We start from the raw sequence: 23,500 nt of genomic DNA, 5'->3' as shown, positions 1-23,500 counted from the left end.
AATAGCTTTGTGTCCCTGGGCTAAATCCACGTGGTTACTGTGTAATTATACACACATACATATATACAGTTGGATTCTATTTGCCAATATTTTGTTGAGGATTTTTGCATTCACGTTAAAGAGACATTGGTTTATAGTTTTCTTCTCTTGTAATGTCTTTGTCTGGTTTTGGTAATAGGGTGATGTTGAACATAATGAAGTAAACAGTATTCCTTCTGCTATACCTTCTGAAAGAGATTATAGAAAATCAGTGTAATTTCTTTTTTAAATGTTTGATAGAACTTACTATTGGACCCATCTGGGCCTGGTGCTTTCTGTTTTGGAATATAGAAATAGACATATTTATACCATTTCTTCTTCTGTGAGTTTTGGCAGATTGTGTCTTTCAAGGAATTGGTCCATTTTATCTAGGTTGTTGAATTTGTGGCATAGAGTAGCTCATAGTGTTTTTTGTTTTATTTTGTTTTGTTTTGTTTTGTTTTGAGAGGGAGAGAGAGAAAAATCTTTTTTTTTTTTTTTTTTGAGAAGGTAGACTTTTTTTTTTTTTTTTTTTAAAGAGTTAACAAGTAGGCAGAGAAGCAGGCAGAGAGAGGGGGAAGCAGGCTCCCTGCTAAGCAGAGAGCCTGATGTGGGGCTCAATCCCAGGATCCTGAGATTTTGACCTGAGCCAAAGGCAGAGGCTTAACACACTGAGCCACTCAGGTGCCCCTGAGAAGGTAGACTTTTAATAACTGCTTTTATCACTGGGTTAAGTCATGCAGTTACAAAGTAGTTAGAAATATCTGAAAGAATATTTTTGTTTAGACAAACCATAAGAGACTCTTAATCTCACAAAACAAACTGAGGATTGCCGGGGGCAGGGGGATAGGGAGAGGCTGGTGGAGTTATGGACATTGGGGAAGGTATGTGCTATGGTGAGTGCTGTGAAGTGTGTAAAACTGGTGACTCACAGACCTGTACCCCTGGGGCTAATAATACATTATATGTTAATAAAAAAATAAAAAGTTAAAAAAAGAATATTTTTGTTTTAAAAAAAGGCAAAAATAAACCCCTCATTCTTACATAAATAAGTGAAAGAATCTTAAGCAGTTTCCACATCCAGAGTCTCATGACTCTGAGATCATGACCTGAACTGAAATCAAGAGTCACATGCTTAACTGACTGAGCCACCCAGATGCCCCAGAGTATGTATGTATGTATGTGTGTGTGTGTGTGTGTGTGTGTGTGTGTATAAATATATAAATATAAATATATATATATATTCTGGATCTTTTTTTAAAAGATTTTATTTATTTATTTGACAGACAGAGATCACAAGTAGGCAGAGAGGCAGGCAGAGAGAGAGAGGGGGAAACAGGCTCCCTGCTGAGAAGACAGCCCGATGTGGGGCTCGATCCCAAAACCCTGGGGATCATGACCTGAGCTGAAGGCAGAGGCTTTAACCCACTGAGACACCAAGGTGCCCCTATATATATATATATATATATATATTTTTTTTTTATTGTACATTTAACGTCCATAGGATTTGTCGTAATGTCCCGTCTTTCATTCCCAATTTAGTAATTTGCGTTCTCTCTCTCATTTTTATTAATTAGTCTGTCAGGAGGCTTATTAATTTTATTGATCTTTACAAAGAACACAGTTTTTGGTTTTGTTAATTTTGTCTATTGATTTCTTATTTTCAGTTTCATTGGTTTCTACTCTAACTTTTATTGTTTCTTTCCTTCTGCTTTTTTTCTTTTTTTTTAAAGATTTTATTTATTTATTTGACAGAGAGAGAGATCACAAGTAGGCAGAGAGGCAGGCAGAGAGAGAGGGGGAAGCAGGCTCCCACTGAGCAGACAGCCCGATGCGGAGTTCGATCCCAGGACCCTGAGATCATGACCTGAGCTGAAGGCAGAGGCTTTAACCCACTGAGCCACCCAGGCACCCCTCCTTCTGCTTTCTTTGGATTTAATTTGCTCTTCTTTTTCTATCTTCCTAAGATGGGAACTTAGAGGGCTGACTTTAGTTCTTTTCCTCCTTTCTAATACGTTTCTCCCTAAGCACTGCTTTTACTGTATCCCAGAAATTTTGATGCATTGTGTTTTCATGTTCATTTATTTAAAAATGTAAATTTCTCTTGATATTATTTCTTTGACCTGTGTTATTTGAAGTGTGTTATTCAATCTCCACATATTTTGGGAATCAGTGGAGACTTTTGAGCAGAGGAATAATTTAATCTGATTTGTGCTTTAAAATGATCACTCTGGCTACCATGGTAAGAATGAGCTATTTGTCAGATATATTTGGAAGGTAGGGCCAGCAGAACTTCCAGATGGATTGAATACATGATGTGAGAGAAGGAGCAATAAAGGACAATTTTTGGAGGCAAAGTGTATAGACACCATGAGTCTAGATGTGGTCACCAAGTGACTATGGAGAGAGAAAAAACTTCCAAGGACTGAGAGCTAGCCCTCAGTGTTGATTCTCAGAGAAAAGGAGAAATCAGAAAAGGAGCCTTGGAAGGAATGGCCAGTGATGAAGGAGGAAGACAAGAAACATTAACCATGTCTTTTTATTTTCTGTTTTTTTCATGCTTTGATATCCTTTGGCATTCCTGGCCTTTGAGGGATGGCCCTCTTCAAGGTTGCTTAATTCCTAAAAATGGTAAATAACTCTCCTGGGATTGTGCCTTTCAAAAGCAAACCAAACAATAGAGTTTACACCCCCATCACCTCCTTTATTAGATTTTTCACATTCTGGGTTGCTATTCCCTGCCTAATCACTCCAGAGTAAGACATCAAACTAAGGACATCCCCTATGTTCCACAGCCCACTGAAATTACTTAAATTTATCAGTTCTAAGCCTGCTTATCCTGTTTTGTCCATTCTCTCTTGTGGAATCCACAATAAAGATTCTTGTCTACATTTCTTTGGCACCCCCTCTGTCTCCTGACTGTTTGGTGCTTCTCCATATGGTCCAACATGATACACCATGCCTACTTTTGTTTTTTAACTTTTTATTTAAGTTCAATTTAATTAACATATACTATATTATTAGTTTCAGGGATAGAATTCAGTGTTTCATCAGTTGCCTACAACACCCAGTGCTCATCACTTCAAGTGCCCTCCTTAATGTCCATCACCCAGTTACTTCATCCCCCCTGCCTCTCCTCCAGAAACCTGTTTGTTTCCTATAGTTAAGAGTCTCTTACGGTTTGTCTCCCTGTTTTTTTTTTTTTTTTGAGATTTTATTTATTTGAGAGACAGAGAGCAAGAGCAAGGGGGAAAGGCAGAGGGAGAGGGAGAAGCAGTCTCCTCACTGAGCAGCGAGTCCGATGTGTGACTTAATGAATAAATGAACATGAATAAATATTTTTTTGGATATTTAATGGATAAATAAAATCTTTTTTTGAATAAAATCTTTTTAAAAATTTCATATAGGAGTGAAATCGTATAGTATTTGACTTTCTCTGACTTACTTATTTCTTTTTTTTTAAAAAAGATTTTATTTCTTTAAGACAGAGAGACACAGAAAGAGAGGACATGAACAGTGGGAAGGGGCAGAAGCAGGCTCCCTGCCAAACAGGGAGCCCAAAGCAGGGCTCAATCCCAGGATCCTGGGATCATGACCTGAGCCGAAGGCAGATACTTAACTGATGGAGCCATCCAGGTGCCTCCCTGACTCATTTCACTTAGCATAATAACTTCTACTTCCATCCAGGTTGTTAACAAATCGTGAGATTTGATGATTGAGTACTATTCCATTACATACCATATCTTCTTTATCCATTCATCTGTCGATGGGCTTCTGGGCCCTTTACATAGTTTGGCTATTGTGGACATTGCTGTTATATGCAGTGGGGTGTATGTGCCCTTTTAATCACTATGTTTGTGTCTTTTGGATAAATGCCTAGGGGCAATTGCTGGATTGTAGGGCAGCTCTATTTTTTCAACTTTTTGAGGAACCTCCAAATTCTTTTCCAGAGTGGCTTCACCAGTTTGCATTCCCAATAGTGTAAGAGGATTTCCCTTTGTCTACATCCTTGCCAACATCTATTGTTTCCTGAGTTGTTAATTTTAGCCATTCTGACTACTGTGAGGTGGTATCTCATTGTGTTTTCCTGATGCCAAGTGATGTGGACCAGTTTTTCATGTGTCTATTGGCCATTCCTATGTCTTCTTTGGAGAAATGTCTGTTCATGTCTTCTGCCCATTTCTTGACTGAAAATGGGGAAAAACTGAGAACATTTCCCCTAAGGTCAGGAACACACCAGAGATGTTCATGCCTACTCTTTTTTTTTTAAAGTTTTCACAAGTAGGCAGAGAGGTAGGCAGAGAGAGAGGGGGAGGCAGGCTCCCTGCCAAGCAGAAAGCCCGATTCGGGACTCGATCCCAGGACCCTGAGATCATGACCTGAGCCGAAGGCAGAGGCTTTAACCCACTGAGCCACCCAGGCGCCCCTTCATGCCTACTTTTTCTAGGGAACTGTGAGTATAACAAATTTATTTCTTCATGATAGTCATTTCTCTATGTGTCTTACCATATCTGATTAAAATGAACCCCAGGTATTTACTAGGAAAGTGTGGTGAGTTTGAAGCCAAGTGAAGAAATTGTTCTCAGATAACATAATGTTCAATTATGCTACCATCTTCTTGTAGATCAAGTAGGATGAGCACTGGGAATTAACCATCAGATTCCATTATTGGACAGCATTTCAATATTGGAAGACTTTTAAGCAGGGAAAATATAACAATAATGGAGAAAGTTAAACTTTGGAGCAAAGACTTTAAATGATTGAAATTTGTTCCAAACAAGAGAAAAAAAGCACCCAGCTTCATAAAAGGGCAACACAGAAGAGGCAGCATTACAATTCTGAGAAGACCATGCCTGCGTGGCTTAGTTGATTAAGCATCTGCCTTCAGCTCAGGTCATGATCCTTGGGTTCCTGGGATCGAGCCCCACGTTGGGTTCCCTGCTCAGCAGGAAACCTGCTTCTCCATCTGCCTCTGCCTGCTGCTCTCCCTGCTTGTGCTCTCTCTCTGTCAAATGAATAAATAAAATCTTTAAAAACAAAAAATAAAAATAAATAAAATAAAATTCTGAGAAGAAAGGAATATTCCCAGAATGAATAATGAGGTTTTCTAAGTGTATATGTACATACGAGTGTTTCAGTTACAGGTACTGAGCTTCCCATTTGTAATAAAATCTATGACTGCATTGATTTTTGAGGCTTTACAACTTCCTGAGTCAACAAGTTAACTGGCTTCAGATGAATCTGATTTTTATATTGTGGATAGAACATGTCTGCAATTATCACCATCTTGGTAGTTTAAACAACTCACATTTATGTTTTGACAGCATCTGTGAGTCGGGAGTCAGGGGCATGGGTCAACTGGGTCCTCTGCAGGGCTTTAATCTATATGTCAGTTCAGGATCTGTGGTCTCCTTTTAAGGCTTGACTGGGGAGGGAGCTGTTTCTGGCTCTTGTGCTTATTAGCAGTATTAAGATTCAAGCATTTCTTGAGAAAATGTTTACAATTGGTAAAGTAGAATTGAATTTGGTCAATGTTTTGCTAGTTAATTTTGATTCTGTTGTGGGGAGGATAGGATTTAATCTATTAAATGCCATTATCTATCAGTCTGCCCTAATACGATGGTAGGGATACGTCAGCAGAAGTTCATCAGCATTCAAATATAAGTGGACATTTGTGAAAAATGCATGATAATGGTTACTCAAGCAATGTTTGCAAGAATAGTTAACACAGAATAACAGTAAACAGGGAGAATGTATTAGTTTCTTATTGCTTCATAACAAATTATCCTCAAACTTAGTGGCTTAAAACAGCCAACATATTATTATCTTATTTATTTTATTTTCTGTGGGTCAGGAATCTGGACAGGCGTTAGCTGGGTCTTAGCAGCGTGGCAATTAGGTGTTGGCCAGAACTGTAGTGTCATCTTTAGACTTAACTAGGGCAGGGTATGCTTTCAAGCTCAAACAGAAGTGTTTGTTGACAAGATTCAGTTCTTCATGGCTGTTGAACCGAGGGCCTTACTTCCACGGCTGTTGGCCAGAAGTGGATATCAGTTCCTTGCCACCTGGGCTTCACTCTGGGGTAGCTCTCCATATGGCAGCTGGTGATCCTTGGGGGAAGCAAGAGAGCAAGAGAGTGTTGTAGATGGAATCTAATCTTTCTAAAACATAATCTCAAAAGTGATATCCCAGCACTGTTGTCTTACTTTATTCGCTGAAAGCTAGTTAGTAAACTCAGCCCCCATAAAAGGCAAGGGAATTATAAAAACAAGGGCATGGACACCAGGAGGGTATCACTGGGAGCCTCTTAGAGGTTTGCCTACTACAGAGAGTGAAACAAACATTAAAAGAATGCTGAGTAGCGTCACTTCATATTATGAGACAGAACTGGGACTGACGAGGAAGAAAAAGCAACTGGTGCTGCACATTCAGAAATTAAGAATAGAGCCTTTCTTTTCCCAAAGCTTCAGACACAGGTTAAGAGATGGGGTAGGGTGCCTTGGTGGCTTAATCAGTTAAACGGCTGCCTTCTGCTGGGGTCATGATATCAGTGTCCTGGGATTGAGCCCCACATCAGATTCCCTGCTCAATGCTGCTTCTTCCTCTCCCTCTGCCACTCCCCCTGCTTGTGCTCTCTCATTCTCTGTCAAATAACTCTTAAAAAACAACAACAACAACAACAACAACAACAAAAAAAAGAACGAAAGACTTCAGACTCTGAGTACTACTACAGCAGCATCAGCATTTACTATCAGGACCAGCATTGTAAGGACAACCAGAAATGAAATGGGAATTGACTTGGGAATCAGAATTTCATCTGAACACCAGCTCTGTTGCAACTACTGGTACATTCACGCTCTTAGTAAAGTAATTCAAGCTCTTTCGTGTTTAGTGTCATTTCTTATAAAATGGGGATGGTAGTATCAAATATTACTAATTGTATTTGTGAGGATGGTATTGAGAGTCATGCTAGTTATATAATACCAATGGCAACATTTCTACTGTGTTGCTATACTGAAAACTAAGGATGTAAAATCATTGCTTTTTGAACATACTTCCTAATTACTTATAAATTTTATATTAGACGTTTCTGAAAGAGCTTTCCGACTTAGACGTAGATTTTAGTGTTTCACTATCATGCATACCTCAAAAGCAAAATATGAATGCAATAAATTCACTTAATTCTAAAGAGGTTCTCTACATTTTCTAACTTCTCTGAATCATTTTTCAACACAAAATTATCATGGCCTATTTTGCTATGACTTTTAACAATATATTTCTCTTAATTCAATATATAAAAATATTTCCATATTTAATCAATATAAAACATTCTTAATGAGATGTTCTTTACGTGTATTGTTGAACAGATTAAGGTTTTGAAAACCTGCGCTGTCTCCCATACAGGCACGAGCTCATAATACACGAGATTGCCGTACTAGGAATTGCAGCCGTACTGCACACGCCTCTTCTAAAAATTAAAAAAAAAAAAGAAAAAAGAAAAAAGAAATTTCCCCTCCCTTCCATTGCACATGCATTTTAAAAATATTCTGTCTTTTTGCTCTACATTATGATAACTAACTCAACAAGGTGTCCCAATAAACTTTTTCTTTAATTTTTACTTTGAATCAGGAGTGGCATCTTTTTTTTTTTTTTTTAAAGATTTTATTTATTTATTTGACAGATAGATCACAAGTAGGGAGAGAGGCAGGCATAGAGAGAGAGGAGGAAGCAGGCTCCCTGCCAAGCAGAGAGCCCGATGTGGGGCTCGATCCCAGGACCCCGGGACCATGACCTGAGCCGAAGGCAGAGGTTTTAACCCACTGAGCCACCCAGGCGCCCCAGGAGTGGCATCTTAAGAAGCCACCCACAGAGCCAAGAACTCCAGCATACCTTTGGGCTTAGGTGACCTGAGAGAAGGCCTCCGGGGGCGGAGCCCACTTGACGCACTCCGGGAAGCGGCGGGCGAGGGGCGGGGCAGCGCGCTCCCGGAAGTGGCGCTGACGTCGCTGTGCGTGTAGGCGGCTGCGTCGGGCTGCAGGAGAAGATGGCGGTCTCCACAGGTCGGTTCCCGGGTTGGGCTGCCTGCATTCCCACTCCAGCCTGGCTTTGCCCCTCTGCCTGCTTTTGGCGGCCGAGCCCTGACTGTATGGGAGAATCTGGAGTGCGCCTTTTCGGACACCTGGCTCCCTGTGGAGCGAAGCCCGGGAGCGGGGAGGGTCCGGGCGGGCAGGGCGCCGGCGCTGAGGGCCCGGGGCGGCCGTCGGGGGCGGCGGGTTGTGCTTGCGCGTCGGCCGCGCGCCCGCGGGCCGGGGGCGGGGTGGCTCCGGCGCGGGCGCACTAGCTGGGTCTGGCGGGTGCGGGTCTGATTGCGGGAGCGGAAGACCGTGTGGGAGGGAGGAGAGGAGGCCCCATGGTGGGCGGTGTCAACCTTAGGCACGGAAGGGTTTCGGGGTAAGGGGTAAGAGTGGGGATTACGTTCTCTTGGACTTGCCTTTATATGGGTGGAGGAGAAGAGCACTAAGAAGAGGACTGTTGCTCTTTGTAATAGCGGAGAAATGATGACTATTCTTACTTGACTGAATACGTGTTGTCTTTTTATTCATTTGAATACAAAACTAGTGCAAGTAAAAAGCATGGAGCAAGGAAAAGCTAATTGAAGCAGTGCTGTTTTAGATAGGCTGTTCAGCTGTTCTCTTGTACGGTGTACAATGTTTGGTTCCCAATGAGCACAGACTTTGAAATTAAATATTAACGCTGAAATTTTCGAAGCATGACCATTTTAAAAGTTAAAAATGTAAATGTTAAGTTTGACTACTTAAACATACGCTTTTGTTCTTTCATTTTTCTTAGTCATTGAAACCAGGTTATTGAACAGTGTGATTTAATTTTTCACGCCGTCATTGCATAAGAGAACGAATTTTTAAACCTATATTGGCTAAAAAATGGTTGCATTGTATATTACTGTAACTTGTAATACCTCTCAGAATACATTCAACATACATTTTAATGTGTCTTTTAAGGCTCATCTTTATTTACGGATGTCATAGGTGATGAGATCCTTAACAGTTTAGGCGTTGGGAAATATACTTGAGGTCAGAGCGAACTAGTAAAGGATTATTTAAAAAATGAGAGTTTACTGTTACACCTGTTTGAAATCCAGTGCGCTTTTGAATGGGTCATATCTTTTTAAGAATTGTGCTTAGTACCTATGGGTTCTTGAAAATTTAATAATAAAATAATGCATTTTAATTTGATAGTTTTCATTTTGCGGATAGCATTATTTATTTAAACATGATTTTTTCCCCCTAACATTATACCTATAAGAAAGTGTGGAGATATTTTGGAAAAACCAAATATTAGATGATATTAATGGCAGATATTTTTCGCTAACCACTTTTAGTTTTTAAGTCACTTTTAGACATTTTATAATATAAATTATAAAGATGTTGCTGATTATTGGCAAATTTCCTTATACATCGAATGCCTTTATTTTCTGGTTTATACTTCAGCATCACAATGTTACATTTTCACTGTTCTTAGATTTATGAAATTTGAAGACTTAGCATAATTAATAAGGATGTAATTTAGGCATTTGGGCTTTCTTAAACCACTGAAATTCATTTTGAAACTACTGCTAAAAACTTGCCCTGGTAAATGTCACTATTCTATTCATTTTATGTGCCTTACAATTTTTTTTTTAAAGATTTTATTTATTTATTGGACAGAGAGAGATCACAAGTAGGCAGAGAGGCAGGCAGAGAGAGTGAGAGGGAAGCAGGCTCCCTGCGGAGCAGAGCCCAATGCGGGACTTGATCCCAGGACCCCGAGATCATGACCTGAGCCGAAGGCAGCGGCTCAAACCACTGAGCCACCCAGGCGCCCTGTGCCTTACATTATTGACAGTATTATTGACTTGAGAGGGAGTGCAGAAGCAGCTTTGGGCCTTTTTTTTTTTTTTTTTTTTAAGATTTTATATATTTACTTGACAGACAGAGATCACAAGTAGGCAGAGAGACAGCCAGAGAGAGAGAAAGGAGGAAGCAGGCTTCCCGCTGAGCAAAGAGCTGGATGCGGGGCGTGATCCCAAGACCCTGAATCATGACCTGAGCTGAAGGCAGAGGCTTTAACCTGGGCTTTTTAAATTATACTTCCTGTTAACTATATTTCTGTATTTGCTTCTTGGTGGCATGGAAGGGAAACAGTCTGTATATTTGTGAAATAAACCTGATGTAACTTGAAATTTAAAGTGAGATGAGCTAGATGGATGTAATAATGTACATGTTTTGGGGTGCCTGGCTGGCTCAGTCTGAGCATGGAACTCTTGATTTCGTAGTCTTGGGTTCAAGCCCCATTTTGGGTGTAGAGATTACTAAAAAAAAGAAATAAACTTTGAAAAAAGAGAATCATTTAGAAATGTACATAGACAAAATAATCTTGGATAAAAATGGTTATTTGGTAGGCCAAAAAGAAGAGACACCTGACAAATATTTTTTGATCTTTTCTAAGGCAGTATATTTTAATGTGTGGTATCTAAGTCATATACTTTTACCCTTCCTCTTATTAGAAGAAAATTAGGGAGAAAAAATTCTGATTAGAATGGGAACTATTGGTTCTCTTACTTTGCAGATGAGAAGACTGAGGCCTAAAGAAATACAAGATTATATATACATAGTGATAGATTGAAGATTATAGTTTGCGGTTTTTTTGTTCTCAGTCTAATGTTCTTTCCGTTATGAGGAATTGTGAATTTGGAATATTCCTCAAATCATGAACCTTACTCCCTTTTATGCTTAAGAGTGACTTTCACACTTTTCATTCTAGCAGAATCTTTGTTTCAGACTGTTAAGATTCTTCTTATGAATGGAAATGGGGCTATGGTAGAGACCCACTGCCTGGGTTCCCCTTTTCCAAGAGGCATAGTTGCCTCTGGGGTTCAAGAGGATTTCAGAGGACATAGCTTAAGAAAAACTACTTCAAGGAATAGAAATTTATTAGTACATTTAGTATCTTTGATTAAAAAACTTAATTATATCCCAGCACTAAGAAAAGACATAGATAAAAAAGTTTGTGTAGTACTTCAAAAAAATTTTTTTTGGGGGGCACCTGGGTGGCTCAGTTGGTTAAGCAACTGTCTTCGGCTCAGGTCATGATCCTGGAGTCCCAGGATCTAGTCCCGCATAGGGTTCCCTATTCAGCAGGGAATCTGCTTCTCCCTCTGACCCTCCCCCCTGCCATGTTCTCTCTTCTCTCTCATTCTCTCTTTTTTTAAGATATTATTTATTTATTTGACAGAGAGATCACAAGTAGGCGAACAGAGAGAGAGGGGGGAAAGCAAGCTCCCTGCTAAGCAGAGAGCCCGATGCGGGGCTTGATCCCAGGACCCAGAGATAATGACCTGAGCCAAAGGCAGAGGCTTAAAGCACTGAGCCATCCAGGTGCCCTAGAATAGTTTTAGTTTTAGGGGAAGTTGTGAAGATAGTACATAGAAGATTGTACATTAGAGTAACTAATGGACATTTTCTGTCTCAGGATCCCGTCTGGGATACATTGTAATATGAAAAATTTTAAAATTTCTTGTCACGGTGTGCCTGGGTGGCTCAGTGGGTTAAAGCCTCTGCCTTCGGCTCGGGTCATGATCCCTGGGTTCTGGGATCGAGCCCCGCGTCTGGCTCTCTACTCAGCGGGGAGCTTGCTTCCCCCTCTCTCTCTGCCTGCCTCTCTGCCTACTTGTGATCTCTGTCTGTCAAATGGATAAATTAAAAAAAAAAAAAAATCTCTTGTCACTTAAGTTACAGTAGTGTTACACAGTTCTAGTCTCTGAATGCTGATGATTGTAAAATATCTTTAATGAGAGGTTCAGGAAAAAATGGTGTCTTTTTTTCTTTGATAGTGGGTCTTTGTAAGCCATATGGTTGGAAAACAAAACCAAAATAAAACTTAACTAATTACCTCCTTCAGAGGTGGACAGCATTGTGTATACAGGAACGAGAACTAGATTAGCATTGTTTTAATTTCTCTGCTACCCCCTGATAGATTACTGAGGCATGATAGGCATGCCACTGAGTCTCTTAAGCCTTGCTTTCCCCATCCTTTCTATGAAAAGGTTGGACAACATGATTTTCCCCATCTTTAAGATGAAGACAAATGGGCAGAATCTGGGGATTGGAACAGAAGAGATCTGCATATGTAAATTACAACCTACAATCTGGGAACTAAACAATAGAACCGAATTGCAGTAGTCCAGTAAGTGCATTTTCCTCTTGAGACTTTACTAACTGGCCTGATAGATTTTTCTTTGTCCATTAGGAACCTGCATACTCTTGATACATGTTTGCTCTTGACAATATGATTAAATGATACAACCTTATTATACAGGCAGCCATCCCTTTGCACAGTACTACAGAGTGGTAAAAATGACCATTCAAACTGAAACTGTTCAAAGCACTTTTTTTTTTTTTTTAAAGATTTTATCTATTTATTTGACACAGAGAGAGAGATCACAAGTAGGCAGAGGAGCTGGCAGAGAAAGGGGGAAGCAGGTTCACTGCTGAGCAGAGAGCCAGATGTGGGACTGATCCCAGTACCCTGAGACCATGACCTGAGCTGAAGGCAGAGGCTCAACCCACTGAGCCACCTAGGCGTCCCCGCACTTTTTTTTTTTTTTTTTTAAGATTTTGTTTGTTTGGGGTGCCTGGGTGGCTCAGTGGGTTAAGCCACTGCCTTTGGCTCAGGTCATGATCTCAGGGTCCTGGGATTGAGTCCCACATCTAGCTCTCTGCTTGGCAGGGAGCCTGCTTCTCTCTCTCTGCCTGCCTCTCTGCCTGATCTCTCTATGTCAAATAAATAAATAAAATCTTTTAAAAAAATAAAAAAAGATTTTGTTTGTTTATTTTTTTGAGAGAGAGACTGAGAGAGCATGAGTTGGCGGGGGCATAGGGAGAGGAAGAGGGACAAGCAGACTCCCTGCCTGCCTCTCTGCCTACTTGTGATCTCTCTATGTCAAATAAATAAATAAAATCTTTTAAAAAAATAAAAAAAGATTTTGTTTGTTTATTTTTTTGAGAGAGAGACTGAGAGAGCATGAGTTGGCGGGGGCATAGGGAGAGGAAGAGGGACAAGCAGACTCCCTGCTGAGCACAGAACCTGATGAGGCTTGATCCCAATGCCTTGAGATCATGACCTGAGCCAAAGTAAGATGCTTAACTGATCGAGCCACCCAGGTGCCCCCAAAACAATTTGGTTAAGTAAGAAAAATTATTATTCTGTGACCTTTGAAAATGTTTGTTCAGACATTAAAAACTCTTCCTGTGGTTACAAGTATATAGGAAAATGAAAAAAATTACAAAACTAATATTTGTTTAGTACTCTTAACATGAGACATTAAGAATTAGAGTGTTTTATTTTTTTAAAAATACTTGTTAGGAGTAGTTTGAACAGTGCTTCTGTTTTCTAATATAATGTGGGGCAAGCATTTTTTTTTTTTTTGCAGTAAACACAAATATTATTTTTTAAACATATATATATATACCAACAGACAAAAACATGTACTCAGACCACCCATACAGGTGAATTAAAAAAAAAATGGACAGTTCTTTTCTCTGAGTAATAGAACTATGACGGGGCAAGCATCTTTTCAGTGCTTTGATAAATTGTCCTACTTCTAAGATGGAATCATTTCCAGTATTTTATCCGTTGTGCTTTCCATGTTAGGAAGTAATCTGCGACTTTGTTGATTGTGAAGTGCTTTACTTTCTCTGGAACATTGTCATCCTTTTCTTAAATTACTTCTCTCATATACATGCATAAGCTTTCATTCACAAAGTTTATATGTCTGTTCATCTACAGCCTGTCTACAGTCTACACTTTATGGTCGAGTTTTTCTTCTTAACTATTTTCATCTGATTCACATTTCACTTCAGTGTTACCAGTTTTTGTTCTTACTGAACTTTCAGTTTTCATTTCTTTGCTGTACTTTGATCTTTGTTGGCTAATTTCCTTTTTTGGCTATTTTTATAGAGTGTCTCATGGGTTTGGGTGCCTGGGTGGTTCAGTGGGTTAAGTGTCTGTCTTCTGCTCAGGTCATGATCTCAGGGTCCTAGGATTGAGCCCTGCATCTGGTTCCCTGCTGGGTGGGGAGTCTGCTTCTCTCCTGGTGCACCCCACCCCCTTGTGCTGTCTCTTCTCATACTGTCTCTCTCTCAAGTAAATAAATACAGTCTTAAAAAAAGTGAGAATATCACATGAGTTTATCACTGGCACACAGGGAGGCAGTATACTTATACTATTATAAGTATAACACTATTATAAGCATTGCTGTCTGTATGTAACAGATGTGCAGTCTGTGCATCAGCAGATTTTGAAAGACGTGAAGGGATTGGCCTCTGGTTAGGATGCTCATCTATTATTTACATAGGATTTGTGGACTAGGGAGCTAGCAGCAAAGTTTGTACTTAATGCAGTTACCCACAGGAGACTGCTAACTGAAGCTTCATCCGTGTTGTTGGGGAACTGGTGTGTTACTTAAACGATGCTAACTGAAGGTCATGCAATTGGAAACTATGGAAAGCAAAGATTATCGTTAGCGGAGACATCTACTTGACAATTTTATAGGAAGCTGCTTGACACAAAATTTTGAAGTGGATACATGAGGCTTGTAGACTAGAAAAAATGGAATAAAATTCAGTGTTCAAAAGATTGTTTCAAATATAGTTGATTTTTTTAAAGAGGTAAGTCTTTGAGGTAACATTATTACCTTCAGATATTTGATAATTATAAATATATATGAAAATATATAATATAACATAATATATTTTATATATAACATATAAAATATATTAAAAAATAAATATTTGAAGGAACTTCAGGACTGGTGTTTGTGAGTGACTTAACTCTTATTTATAAAGTCTCACTGATTTGTGTAAGAGCAGATATTATATTTAGTTTAAGTTAGAACTCAGCACAGTTTCAGGCCACAGGAGAGAAATCCTTAAGGCCTACTTTACATATGTTTTTTTGAATTACTAGTTCTAATGGAAAGCATGTTATGAATTTTCTAGACTCTGGGCCAAATTCATTTTACAGATGAGCAATGTTAATCCAGACATGAAATGACTTTTACAAAATTATTTAGCTAGATGTTGAGTCCAGAGCTAGTTTCTTGCTTTCAAGTTCTTTGATACTACTACTTTATGACACTGTATTCTGTAAACTTTTTGTTTGCTTTTATTTTGTAGAAACTTAACTGTGATTTCCTAAATAAATGCCATTAAGGATCAAGACAGGACACTTCAATGAGTGTAATAGCGTTATAAGTAATTAAAACTAAGGTGTAAATGATTATGTTGAAAGAATAACAAAAAAATTAAGACAGTTGATATTAATAGCTAAATCTTGTTAACATTTATACATTTTGTGTGTGTGTGTGTGTGTGTGTGCACGTACGAATTTGGTATTGCAGGCAAATACACATAGTAATTGTTTTCCTTGATGATTCTTACAATAGCTGGCATTTTTCCTTTGAGCTTATTTTGGGAGTGGGATGGGAGGGGAGGTTATTGGGAGTGCTAGGAGGTTTATAGATACTCATCTCTATCAGAGTTAGGAAGCATAACCTGATGAGTTGTCTTAAACATTTCCATATTGCTCATAAGGTGGCCCTTCAGGAGGTTTAATACTGACTCTCCCTTCTCCCATTCTTCTCTTAACTACTTCTCCAAATAGGGTGCCTCTGCACAGGACTGTGCATGTTCACTGGGTAGGAAGAACCTGGTTGCAAGCTGTGGGACTGGGAAGACTGGCAACAGCTATGTAACCTGACTCCTTATTCTCCCGTGGGGTTTTGAAATGGTTTCTAAAATCCAGGGTCCTGGGGTGCCTGTGTGGCTCAGTTGGTTAAATGGCTGCCTTTGGCTCAGGTCATGATCTGGGATCCTGGCTGGGATTGAGCCCTGCATCATGAGCCCTGCATCATGCTCCTGCTCATCGGGGTGTCTGCTTCTCCTCTTCCTCTGCCCCTCCCCCTATTTGTGTACTTTCTCTGTTTCTCTAAAATAATCTTAAAAAAAAAAAAAAAAAGGGGGCGCCTGGGTGGCTCAGTGGTTTAGGCCACTGCCTTCGGCTCGGGTCATGATCTCGGGGTCCTGGGATCGAGTCCCGCGTCGGGCTCTCTGCTCGGCGGGGAGCCTGCTTCCCTCTCACTCTCTCTGCCTGCCTCTCTGCCTACTTGTGATCTCTCTCTGTCAAATAAATAAATAAAATCTTTAAAAAGAAAAAAAAAATCCAGGCTTTGGAAAAAGGCCAGTCTTCCCCGTGAGGGCCTTCAGTACACCTTTGAGTGATGGATCACTGAGAAAGCTGAAGCTTCTGGGAGATGGAATCATAAGTGAATACTGAGTTTAGTTTCAGGGAGTTCTTTTCTATTTAATTTTTTTTTTCCCGAAAACCTTTGTTGAGATAGAATTCACGACCGCACAGTTGACCTATGTGTACAATTTATTGTTTTCTGGTATGTTTGCAGATGTGTGCAACCATTAACAACAATCACCTTAGAACATTTTTATTGCCTCAGAAACCCTGTATCCTTTAATCCTCATCATCCTATCCCTTTGTTGTCTCCTTCTAGCCCCTGCAACCACTAATTTATGTTCTGTCTCTGTAGATTTACCCATTCTGGGACTTTATGTGAATAGAATCATAGAATATGTGGTCTTTTATGTCTGACTTCTTTCAATTAGTATAATGTTTTCAGGGTTCATTGATGTAGCATTTATCAGTTCTTATGCATTCCTTTTAATGGCTGAATAATACATTGTTTATATATCTATATATACCACATTTGATTTATTATTCATTGTTGATTTGGATTGTTTCCACTTTTTGGCTATTGTGAATAATACTGCTATAAACATTTGTGAGCCAGTTTCTGCGTGCATGTATGTTTTCATTTCGTCTGGGAAATATCTAGGAGTACAATTGCTGGATCATATGGTAATTATTTTTATTTATTTATTTTTAATTATATTTTAATTTTTATTATTATTTCAGGGGTACAGGTCTATGATTCATGTCTTACACAGTTCACAGCGCTAACCATAGCAGTGCCCTCCCCAGTGTCCCATCTCCCAGCTACCCTGTCTCTCCCACCCATCTTGCTCCAGCAAGCCTCAGTTTGTTTCCGGAGATTAAGAGCCTTCTATGGTTTGTCTCCCTCTCTGGTTTCATCTTGTTTGATTTTTATATCCCTTCCCTTATGATCTTGTTTTGTTTCTCAAATTCCTCATATCAGTGAGATGATATAATTGTCTTTCTCTGATAGACTTATTTCACTTAATATAATACCCTCTAGTTCTATCTACATCAGTGCAAATGGAAATATTTCATTTTTGATGGCTGCATTGTATTCCATTGTGTGTGATGTGTATATATATGTTTATGCCTCAGTGCAAATGGAAATATTTCATTTTTGATGGCTGCATTGTATTCCTGTGTGTGTGTGTGTGTGTGTGTGTGTGTGTATATACATACATTAACACACACGCATATATACACATACACACACACAAACACCACATCTTCTTTGTCCATTCATCTGTTGATGGACATCTAGGCTCTTTCTATAGTTTGGCTATTGTGGACATTGCTGCTATAAACATTCAGGTGCACGTGCCCTTCAGATCACTACATTTGTATCTTTAGGGTGAATACTCAGTAGTGCAATTGCTGGGTTGTAGGGTAGCTCTATTTTCAACTTTTTGAGGAACCTCCATACTGTTTTCCAGAGTGGCTGCACCAGCTTGCATTCCCACCAACAGTGTAAGAGGGTTCCCCTTTCTTCACATCCTCACCAACATCTGTTGTTTCCCGACTTGTTAATTTTAGCCATTCTCACTGGTGTGAAGTGGTATCTCACTGTGGTTTTGATTTGTTTTCCCTGATGCCGAGTGATGTTGGGCACTTTTTCATGTGTTGGCCATTTGGATGTCTTCTCTGTAGAGGTGTCTGGTTATGCCTTCTGCCCATTTCTTGGTTGGATTCTTCATTTCTTTGGGTGTTGAGTTGGATAAATCCTTTAGAGATTTTGGATACTAACCCTTTATCTGATAGGTCATTTGCAAATATCTTCTCCTGTTCTGTCTGTTGTCTTTTGGTTTTGTTGACTCTTTCCTTTGCTGTGCAAAAGCTTTTGATCTTGATGAAGTCCCAGTAGTTCATTTTTGCCTTTGGCAGTATTTCTAGGAAGAAGTTGCTGTGGCCCAGATTGAAGATGTGGCTGCCTGTGTTCCCCTCTAGGATTTTGATGGATTACTGTCCCACATTTAGGTCTTTCATCCATTTGGAGACTGTTTTTGTGTGTGGTGTAAGGAAACGGTCCAGTTTCATTTTTCTGCATGTGACGATCCAATTTTCCCAACAGCATTTGTTGAAGGTATTGTCTTCTTTCCACTAGATGGTCTTTCCTGCTTTGTTGAAGTTCAGGAGTTGAGGGTTTGTTCTGTTCCATTGATCTATGTGTCTGTTTTTGTACCAGTACCATATTGTCTTGATGATTACAGCTTTGTAATAGAGGTTGAAGTCCAGAATTTGATGCCACAAACTTTGGTTTTCTTTTTCAGCATTCCTCTGGCTATTCAGGGTATTTCCTGATTCCATAGAAATTTTAGGATTTTTTTGGTTCCATTTCATTGAAAAGAGTTGATGGTATTTTGATGGGGATTGCATTAAATATGTAGGTTGCTCTAGGTAGCACAGACATTTTCACAGTATTTGTTCTTCCAGTCCATGAGCATGAATGCTTTTTCATTTCTTTGTCTTATTCAATTTCTTTCTTGAGTATTCTATAGTTTTTTGAGTACAGATTCTTTGCTTCTTTGGTTAGATTTATTCTTAGGTATTTTATGGTTTTGGGTGCAGTTGTAAATGGGATTGACTCCTTAATTTCTCTGTCTTGTTGTTGGTGTATAGAAATGCACCTGATTTTTGTGCATTGATTTTTTTGTATCCTGACACTTTACTGAGTTCTTGTGTGAGTTCTGGCAGTTTTTGGGTGGAGTCCTTTGGGTTTCCTCATAAAGTATCATATCATCTGCCAAGAATGAGTTTGATTTCTTTTATGCTGATTTGGATGCCCTTTGATTCTTTTTGTCGTCTGATTGCTGAGGCTAGGACTTCCAGTACTGTGTTCAATAGGATGATGATAGTGGACAGCCCTGCTGTGTTCCAGACCTTAGGGGAAAGCTCTGTTTTTCCCCTTTGCGAATGATAATTTGCTGTGGGTTTTCTTATATGGCTTTTATCATATTGAGATATGCCCTACACTGTGAAGAATTTTAGTCAAAAAAGGATGCTGCACTTTTGAAATGCTTTTTCTACATCTGTTGAGAGTATCATATGCCTTTTGTTCTTTCATTTTTTTTAAAAATTTATTTATTTGACAGAGTGAGAGATCATAAGTAGGCAGAGAGGCAGACAGGGAGAGAGGGGGAAGCCAGCTCCCTGCCGAGCAGAGAGCCCCATGTGGGCCTGATGTGGGGCTCGATCCCAGGTCCCTGGGATCATGACCTGAGCCAAAGGCAGAGGCTTTAACCCACTGAGCCACCCAGGTGCCCCTTGTTCTTTCTTTTAATAACATGTTGTATAACATTGATTGATTTGCGGATGTTGAACCAACCTTGCAGCCCAGGAATAAATCCCACTTGGTAGTGGTGAATAATCCTTTTAATGTACTATTGGATCCTATTGGCTAGTTTTTGGTGAGAATTTTTGCATCCATGTTCATCAAGGCATATTGGTTTGTAATTCTCCTTTTGATGGGGTCTTTATCTGGTCTTGGGATCAAGGTAATGCGGGCTTAATAAAATGAGTTTGGAAGTTTTCCTTTGATTTCTATTTTTTTGGAACAATTTAGGGAGAATAAGTATTCTTTAAATCTTCGGTAGAATTCCCCTGGGAAACCATATGGCCCTGGGCTCTTGCTTGTTGGGAGATTTTTGATGACTCTTTCAGTTTCCTTACTGGCTATGGGTCTTCTCAGGTTTTCTGTTTCTTCCTTTTTCAGTTTTGGTAGTTTATATGTCTCTAGAAATGCATCCATTTCTTCCAGATTGTCTAATTTGCTGGCATACAGTTATAATATCTTTTTTCTTTAATTAAAGATTTTTATTTATTTGACAGACAGAGATCACAAGTAGGCAGAGAGGCAGGAAGAGAGAGAGGAGAAAGCAGGCTCCCTGCTGAGCAGAGAGCCTGATGTGGGGCTCCATCCCAGGACTCTGGAATCATGACCCGAGCCGAAGGCAGAGGCTTTAACCCACTGAGCCACCCAGGTGCCCCTTATAATATCTTATAATTGTTTGTATTTCTTTGGTGTTGGTTGTGATCTCTCTGCTTTCATTTGTGATTTTATTTATTTGAGTCCTTCCTCTTTCCTTTTTGATACATCTGGCCAGGGTTTTTTTCATTCTTATTGATTGTTTCAAAGAACCAGCTCCTAGGTTTGTGGGTCTGTTCTCCTGTTCTTTTGGTTACTATTTCATTGATTTCTGCTCTAATCTTTATTGTAATTTCTCTTTTCCTGCTGGGTTTAGGTTTTGTTTGCTGTTCTTTCTCCAGCCCCTTTGATGTAGGGTTAGGTTGTGTATTTGAGACCTTTCTTGAGAAAGGCTTGTATTGCTACATGCTTTCCTCTGAGGACCACCTTTGTTGCATCCCAAAGATTTTGAACTATTGTGCTTTTATTTTCATTTGTTTCCATGAATTTTAAAAAATTCTTCTTTAATTTCCTGGCTGACCCGTTCATTCTTTAGTAGGATGCTCTTTACCCTCCATGGATTTGAGTTCTTTCCCACTTTAGTGAGTTCTAGTTTCAAAGCATTGTGGTCTGAAAATATGCAGGGAATGATCCCAGTCTTTTGGTACTTGGTTGAGACCTCATTTGTGACCCAGGATATGTTCTATTCTGGAAAATGTTCCATGTGCAATAGAGAAGAGTGTGTATTCTGTTGCTTTGGGATGGAATGTTCTGAATATATCTGTGAAGTCCATCTTGCCCAGTGTGTCATTTAAAACCTTCATTTCCTTGTTGATCTTTTGCTTGGATGATCTGTCTATTTAAGTGAAGGGGTGTTAAAGTCCCCTACTACTGTTGTATTATTATCTATGTGTTTGATTTTGTTATTAATTGGCCTATATAATTGGTTGTTCCCATGTTAGCAGCATAGATATTTAAAATTGTTAGATCTTCTTGTTGGATAGACCCTTTACGTATGATACAGTTTCCTTCTTCATCTCTTATTATTGTCTTTGGCTTAAAATCTAATTTGTCTGGTGTAAGGATTGCCACCCCAGCTTTCTTTTGATGTCCATTAGCATGGTAAATGGTTTTCCACCTCCTCACTTTAAATTCGTAGGTGTCTTTGGGTCTAAAATGAGTCTCTTGCAGACAGCATATTGATGGGTCTTGGTTTTTTTAATCCAATCTAATACCGTGTCTTTTGGTTGGAGCATTTAGCCCATTAACATTCAGGATAACTGTTGAAAGATGTGAATTTAGTGTCATTGTATTGCCTGTAAGGTGACTGTTAACTGTATATTTTCTGTGTTCCTTTCTGGTCTGTGTTACTTTTAGGTTCTCTCTTTGCTTAGAGGACCTTTTCAGTATTTCCTATATGGCTGGTTTGGTGTTCACAAATTCTTTCAGTTTTTGTTTGTCCTGGAAGCTTTTTATTTCTCCTTCCTTTTTAGTGACCGCCTACCTGGATATACTATTCTTGGATTCATATTTTTCCCATTTAGAGCTCTGTGTACACCATGCCAGCCCTTTCTGGCCTGCCAGGTCTCTCTGGATATAGGTCTGCTGCCAATCTAATGTTTCTACAGTTGTATGTTATGGACCTCTTGTCCTGTGCTGCTTTCAGGATTTTCTCTTTGTCTCTGAGACTTGTAAGTTTTACTATTAGATGATGGTGTGTTGACCCATTTTTATTGAGTTTGAGGGGGGTTCTGTGCCCCCTGGATTTAATGCCTGTTTCCTTCCCCAAATTAGGGAAGTTCTCTGCTATAATTTGCTCTGGTATACCTTCTGCACCTCACTTTCTTTTACTTCTGGGATTACAATTATTCTAATACTATTTTATCTTATGGTATCACTTATCTCTCAAAGTCTCCCCTTGCAATCCAGTAGTTGTTTATCTCTGTTTTGGTCAGCTTTTTTATTCCCCATCATTTGGTCTTTTATATCACTAATTCTCATTTCTTCCTCATTTATTCTAGCAGTTAGAGCCTCCATTTTTTATTGCACCTGATTTTGACTTGTGCGTCATTTTGACTTGTCAGATTTTAGTTCTTCTATTTCTCCAGAAAGGAATTCTCTAGTATCTTCTATGCTAGTATTTTCTGTTCTCTAGTATCTTCTATGCTTTATTCCAAGCCCCTGTCTTTATAATCATCATTCTAAACTCTAGTTCCGACATCTTACTGTGTATTGTAGGTCCCTGGCAGTCGGTACTGCCTCTTGTTCCTTTTTTTTTTTTTTTTGAGGTGAGTTTTTCCATTTTGTCATTTTGTCCAGAGAAGAATAAGTGAATGAGAGAACAAAATGCTAAAAGGTAACAACAACCCCAGAAAAATATACTCTAAACAAATCAGAAGAGACCTGAAACATGGGGGGGAAAGGATGGGGGAAAAAAGAGAGTATGATCAGAGTGATGAATAAAAGATAGCCACACACTAGATTTTGGGTGTATTTTGGTCTGTTAGATGAAACTGCTTCCCAAAATTTTAAGGAAAGGAAAACATATATATGTAAAAATAAGGAGAAGTAAGATGGAATATGGCTGTAAAGAAGAAAATTAAAAAACATTTTAAAAAGGGAATTCGTAAGATAAGTTGGTTGAGAAAATAAAGAAAAAAATAAAAACAGAAACAACAACAACAACAACAAAACAGAAAAAAGGAGAGAATGTGACTATGCTGGAGATTAAAACAAAGCCATACTGTAGATTTGGGGTATGTTTTGGTCTGTTAGAAGTAACTGCATCCCAAATTTTAAAGAAAGAAAAGCTTACGTATATACAAAAAATAAGGCTAAATACAACAAAGGGATAGAATGTGACTGTAAAATGAAATTGAAGATTTTTTTAAAAAAGTAATTGATAAGATGTTGCTTGAAAAGGAGAGAAGAAAAATTAAAGAAATATTTAAAAATAAATTTAAAAAATTAACTTTGAAAGACTAAGGAATCATGGGGAAGAAGCTGTGAATTCTATATGCTGTATTCTCCCAGCCCTGGTATTCTGTGGTTCTCATTGATCAGTAAACTTGGTCTTAGTTGGTTATTCTTGCTACTATTCTGGGGGAATGGCCTGTTGCAGTGATTCTCAAATGTCCTTGCTGAGGTGGAATTGCACTGCCCTTGTCAGGGTTTGCTTTCAGTAACTTTTGTTTCCTGAAAGCTTTCTGTATAGCTTTGGTAGTTGAGAATGAACAT

General features: G+C 39.1%; 1 protein-coding gene across 1 annotated transcript in view; it reads left to right on the top strand.

The window, feature by feature from the left end:
• The first annotated feature begins 7,988 nt into the window (after window positions 1-7,988).
• UBE2V2 (ubiquitin conjugating enzyme E2 V2) overlaps window positions 7,989-23,500 on the top strand; it is a 65,531-nt gene continuing 50,019 nt past the window's right edge. The window contains exon 1 of the mRNA XM_046010466.1: window positions 7,989-8,078. Coding sequence (XP_045866422.1) covers window positions 8,063-8,078 — 16 coding nt within the window. The 5' untranslated portion in view covers window positions 7,989-8,062. The remainder of the gene's footprint in view (window positions 8,079-23,500) is intronic.

Source organism: Meles meles, chromosome 1 (assembly GCF_922984935.1).
Source record: "Meles meles chromosome 1, mMelMel3.1 paternal haplotype, whole genome shotgun sequence".
Lineage (NCBI taxonomy): Eukaryota > Metazoa > Chordata > Mammalia > Carnivora > Mustelidae > Meles > Meles meles.
Note: the sequence above shows the minus strand (reverse complement) of the source record. Positions and strands in the feature narration are given on the sequence as shown.